Source organism: Triticum dicoccoides, chromosome 5B (genome assembly GCF_002162155.2).
Source record: "Triticum dicoccoides isolate Atlit2015 ecotype Zavitan chromosome 5B, WEW_v2.0, whole genome shotgun sequence".
NCBI classification, from domain to species: Eukaryota; Viridiplantae; Streptophyta; class Magnoliopsida; order Poales; family Poaceae; genus Triticum; species Triticum dicoccoides.
In genome coordinates this window covers 712943064-712948581 of record NC_041389.1, presented here as the reverse complement: position 1 = coordinate 712948581, position 5518 = coordinate 712943064, and the positions used below count along the sequence as shown (strand labels likewise).

The 5518-nt window shown below is 44.6% G+C and overlaps 1 protein-coding gene across 1 annotated transcript; it reads right to left on the bottom strand.

The window, feature by feature from the left end:
* Window positions 1-217: 217 nt before the first annotated feature.
* Window positions 218-4603, bottom strand: LOC119312878 (putative leucine-rich repeat receptor-like protein kinase At2g19210). The gene is made up of 13 exons (XM_037588657.1): window positions 4446-4603; window positions 3634-4192; window positions 3038-3519; window positions 2809-2947; window positions 2653-2724; window positions 2483-2554; window positions 2311-2391; window positions 2069-2229; window positions 1723-1961; window positions 1477-1603; window positions 1234-1302; window positions 955-1147; window positions 218-875 (listed from the first exon to the last, which is right to left on the bottom strand). Exons 1-13 carry the CDS (start codon window positions 4546-4548, stop codon window positions 407-409), a joined length of 2766 nt encoding a protein of 921 aa, XP_037444554.1. The 5' UTR covers window positions 4549-4603; the 3' UTR covers window positions 218-406.
* Window positions 4604-5518: the final 915 nt, after the last annotated feature.

The following is a 5518-nucleotide window of genomic DNA, read 5'->3' as shown; positions in this document are numbered from 1 at the left end:
AAGTGTAAATGTCCGGTGTGACTTGGATGCAAGCCGATTACTGTCTGATATTATCAACTACTATCTTGCAAAACTTCATGAAAGTAAAGATCAACATGAAAGTAACAAAGAAAAGTGCTAGTATTTAGCAAGGGAAAAACATAGTTTTGCTAAATGCTAAACTATAATATTTTGGGCCCACTATCTCAAACTAAACTGAGAGTTTGCAAACACAATATCCGGTGATAGAAATGGAAAAAAGTACCACCTCTCCTTTATTCTATTCATATTTCATTTTAACACAATATAAGAGTTTTACGAGAACATTACTCACCTAAGTAAGAACATGTTCAAAATTCTTGTAGAGATCTGATTGTGAAATAAGAGAATTCATGGTGGCTAGTAGAATGGATTGGCATAGACAGCTTCATCGGGTGGACGCGGGACTGCTGTCCATTGGTGGCCCTGTCGTATAATTATACGCTGTCTCAAACATAGTGTTGTTCTGGCTCACACCAATGGACCGGTTAATGGTAGCATTGTAACCCATGTGTGGGTTCATGCCACTACCGCCGCTGCCTTCCTCCAGATCGAGGCACTCCTGTAGCTGCATCACCACCTCAGTCATGGAGGGCCTCTGCGCGGGAGCTTGCTCAGTGCACATGAGTGCAATGTTTGTTGTCTTCCAAACGGCATTGATGTCATGATCACCTTGCATACGCGCATCCACTATGCCTTCAATGTCGCCCCGTGCAAGTAGTTGTCGTGCCCAGTTGATGATGTTGATGGGCCTGGGGTTGCGTAGGATGGCTGGCTTTCCTGTGACTAGCTCTAGCAGAACGACACCAAAGCTATACACGTCGCTCTTGGTCGACGGATACATTGTTCTCTGATACCTACAAACATGTACCTTTACTTAGAAACATTGCGTGCATAGAGGTTAGCTTGGAGGAGAGCGGAAGAGATCAATCGTACTCTGGATCTACATATCCGTGTGTGCCGGCAAACGTGTTGGTGGATACATTGGTGTTATCGTCGCAGGTGAAAGCCTTGGACAAACCAAAATCGGCAATCTTGGCCTCTAACCTCGCGTTTAACAAGATGTTGGCGGTTTTGACATCCCTGTGAATTATAGGTGGGTTGCACCCCTTATGAAGGTACTCCAGACCTGCGTATCATCAGTCTAGCCAATGTTCAACATTCTTTAAGAACAACATGTTTGAGGGTAGGTGACTGCATTTTTTAGTGGTGTACCTTGTGCAGATTCAAGTGCGACTTGGAGTCTTTGTCTCCATGGTAAACCTCGTCCGCTGTTGTCTTCCCCTACAAATATATACAAAGACATTGTAATTTTTACACCAGTTGACACTTCAAATGGTAATATATAAATAACAACTGAAGTAACACTCCATCGTCTTGCACTTTGGCATGCATGTATCTTATTGCAAATAGTGATCAAATTCTAACTATGTACTGTCAAATTAACAACTTGCATACTTGCAATGTGCTCTTGTAGGGTTCCTTGAGGCATGTACTCATAGACAAGTGCCATGTGCACCCCATCCTTGCAGTAACCAATCATGGACACAAGATTCTTGTGATGAATCCGTGTTAAAACTTGAGCCTGGACAAGTGATCAGGACTTGGTGAAATTTCTTGGTACAAACTTCTATGTAGTAAAACTAGAAGTTCTAGTGAAATTTCTTGGAACAAATTTCTGTGTAGCAGAACAAAAAGTTCTACCTCTGCGAGGAATTGTTTGACACCTTGATTTGAAGAATGAGACCTCAACTTTACTGCCACCTGAGTGGCATCTTCCAGGCAGCCGTGGAAGACATACCCGAACCCTCCTTGGCCAAGCACTCGCCCGAAGTTGTTCGTTATTGTCTCCAGTTCCATGTACGTGAACCGACGGTTCTCAAGTCGAAGCGAACTATTCCCATCGCCATCACTTGTCAGCTTTACAGAATAATTGATTGATCCTGTGATAGGCACCCAATGGCACAAGCCCACAACAAATATCAGCGTTGGGTTTTCATGGATAGGGGAAGTGGATCCGAGAATGTTTGTGCTCGTTTATAAGACTCACCTTGCTTTCTTTTTCTTTGGAAGCAAAAGCATAGTACTGCCACTAATACTAACACCACAATCACAACTACAGAAACAGCTATGTAGATGGCTAGTTTGGTGCGCCCTTCAGCAAGCTGACATGAGTTGCCATTAGTACAGAGATCGGGATTGTTGACATATCTACAAGAAAAAGAAAACAAGTTGCTTAATCGAATTTATTGAGTACCAGTAGGATGTAATCGGAAAAATGAGGGAACTGACCTCAAATCCAAGGACCCATCCTGAATTTTTTTGATAAGTCCATAAGGAATGGATCCATTCAGATTGTTGTCTGAGAGGTCTCTACAGAAAGTAAAATAATATTGACATGAGTGAAAGAAAACGTAAGGTAACATATTCAAATTAACTTAATCAGAGTTGTTGCAAAACTTACAAAAATATTAATGATTGTATTCGTGAAAGGGTGTCTGGAATTGATCCTGTTAAATTATTGTTTGAGAGATCCCTGCAACATATTTTTTGTCACCACTTTTGCTGAAAAGAAATAAACAATACATACTACATGGAAAGGTAAAATTGGTAGATCTACAGAACAGAACGTACAAGTATTGGACGTCCATTAGATTTGCGAAATTTGGCGATATACCACCATGCAGACCATTGAAGGACATGTTTCTAGAAATTAAGAGCAAAGTGGCTCAGTTTTAGTCTTATCAGACAAACTAAATCAGTATAGAACTATAGATATGAATTACTTACACGTTTCTAATTATGGGAGGTTTGGAAACGTCGTAGCTGCAGGTCAACCCATCCCAGCACAGAGCCTTGGGAATGCACGGGTCACCCATCCAGTTCTTGTGCACCTGGTATATCTCCTTGATTGCGGTGATGGCAGATACTGTTAACAGAAAACCAATTGTCAGTAACATGCATGAACGAAATTACGACAATGACTAGTGAGCTAGCTCATGTATGCATATGATCGCACCGTCCTGTGTGTCGGTGCCCTGGATGGTAGTTGGGATCACGGCGAATAGCTCAATGCCGTTTATGATGGGCGGTAGCGTCGACGTAGCGGTGGCGTTGAGGGAGACCTTGTACTGGTCGACTTGAAAGGGCTCGGATGAGTAGATGTAATCGGTCACAAGGTATGGCGGAGTGTAATTTGAGTGCCTCAGCACGTCATTCCGGTAGAAGTTGTACTCCCGTCGTGCCTTTGTTTGAAGATGCTCCAGTTCACAGAAGTACAACATATGGATGTACCCCAGGTCACTAGGGAAACTCTGGAGGTCCAAGGTAAACTCTATGTTATTGGAGACGTCCTGCGGCGTGACGGCCGTCTGCATCACTGCCTCGGGCGGCTGGAAGAGCTCGTCATCAATTTTCACCTTTTCCCCAGTTTTTATCTCAGCCCAGTCTGTCATGTCGACAAAAGGGAACCATATCCGGTCATATGGATCATAAGGGTACCTGTTTCAATTCAACAATCAGTACGGCGTTTTGTGATGGATGATGGAAATAATTAAGATTTGAGTGTGGCCAGATCTCAATGGACTGAGCAAGTCCTTAAGATCTTTCTCTCACCTGATAATTGTTTCATCAGTGGGTCCGAAGTTAAACCTGTGAAGCAGAACGAGGGCCTGCGTCTCGTTGGCCAGTGGGTAGAGCTTGATCGTCAGCGGCCTCAGATCCAGCCCAGAGATGAACGGCACCCCGCGGTCGGTGTTCTTGAGGCAAACCTGCACGGAATCTTCTGGCACGACCATGATGACCTCCGCATACACCACTGCGTCGGATGATGAGATGTTCACCGTCGTCCAGAAGTTAACGCCGATGTAGAGGTCGAAGATGGGTAGTCTGTTGAAGCCATCGTAGTTGCCGTACAAGAACTGGCCCCGGATGAGGTACTTGAGCCCGGACACGAGTGAGCCCAGAGTGTAGCAGTTGCGCTCGCCGCTGGGGAAGCTGCGCACGCTGTGCAAGCTCGTGGGAATCGACGGGTTGATGTACTGAGCGGAGATGTTGTGGTTTATGCCAGCATTAGTGTCGATGAAGCCAGCGTCGTCCGTCGTGTAGTACAACGAGGTGGTGTTATCCCTGTAGCCTGTCTCCCCTGGAAGACCGCAGTCTATGCTGATGAAATCTGCAGTTTTCAGCTATATAGATTAGAGATTCATTCATAGTGGAATGGCGGTGCCAGGATGATAAATCTGTGAGGTCAAAGAGATGATTATCATAAATTTTACTTGATTTTTGAATTTTCTTTATATGAATACACACATGTATATGAAGAATCATCAAAATAGCTGTGGGGCCCCACAGCTATAACATGGATACGCCATTCGTAGGTGCACCAATTTTTGCAGGGAAACTAAACATTCATATGTCTTCCATACCATTGTTGTCGGGCTGGGTACGAGCCTGTGGTGCCCTGCAGACGAGGCAGAGCAGCAGCAACCATGGCACGACTGCCGTTGTTCTCGGCGTTGGTTGCTCCATTGATAAGCAACCGGTAACTGTGATCACCACTAGGAGCTATAGATATACACTCACTGGCTGCAGCAAAGTCTCTGCCGGACCTTCTTTATATTGTTGTAAGTAAGGCCTAGGTAGCCGGCTAGGGTCGACGCAAGAGTTGTGGATGGAACGGCCGGAAAGTGATGTCTGTGGTCGGGGCAACAAAACGACTAACTACCCTGACCGCCAAGGACTTTGAACTCGTCCTATGCGTGTGAAACTGAAGGTACGTGGACAGGTTCAACAGAGTATGCCTCACGCCACAGAATCTCTGTCACCGCATGTACTCCTCTCCCTCTGTCATTTCCAGCCTGTCATGCCACCTCTTTCGACTTTCCAGGAATTACAACAAGAAACATTTGCATTTCCCATTGGTTGTGATTTACTATAGTATACTTATTGTGACCATCTCACGGATCAAGGCTACTAGTATCTGACATGTTTATGTACAATTATAAAAATCAAACGGATTTGACTCATCTAACTAAAAGTAGGTCCACCTGGATGTAATTTTTACTTTTGGTGTTCTTTGTACTACTTTGGCAGTTGATGAATAGGTCAGAAGTTTTCTCGCAAAAAAAAGGCCAAGATTTCAAATTTTAGACATATAATTTCTTAATGTATGACCACCACTAAGCTCGGCTCCAGATATCCACTCGCTGCTGATAACAAGTACTAGCAGCCACCCCTTATTTTGTGGTGGGTAACGCCTAGCAAGCCAGCAAAGGGTCAACGGAAGAGTTGCCGCCAGCATTGTCTGGAAGACATCGATGTGATGTGACTCTTGAGATGAGCGACCAAGCTCCGCCTAACGGCAGATGAAATTTAGAGTCGTTGATGTTCGAGATGTGAGATGACGAGGAAGACTGCCTCTACTTGGAACCAGTAAACCTAGGAACTCCATGGTTGCGCTTGTCGTCATGTCAATAGTTATTGCATACTAGTCGTCGCC

What these genes read in the sequence shown, in the direction of transcription:
- LOC119312878 (XM_037588657.1), bottom strand. Translation starts at nt 4,548, where the DNA reads ATGGAGCAACCAACGCCGAGAACAACGGCAGTCGTGCCATGGTTGCTG. An exon ending in ATACAATCATTAATATTTTT is followed by an intron (nt 2,392 to 2,482) that starts GTAAGTTTTGCA and finishes TACTTTCTGTAG; the next exon opens with AGACCTCTCAGACAACAATC. An exon ending in TCAAACAATTCCTCGCAGAG is followed by an intron (nt 1,604 to 1,722) that starts GTAGAACTTTTT and finishes TCACTTGTCCAG; the next exon opens with GCTCAAGTTTTAACACGGAT.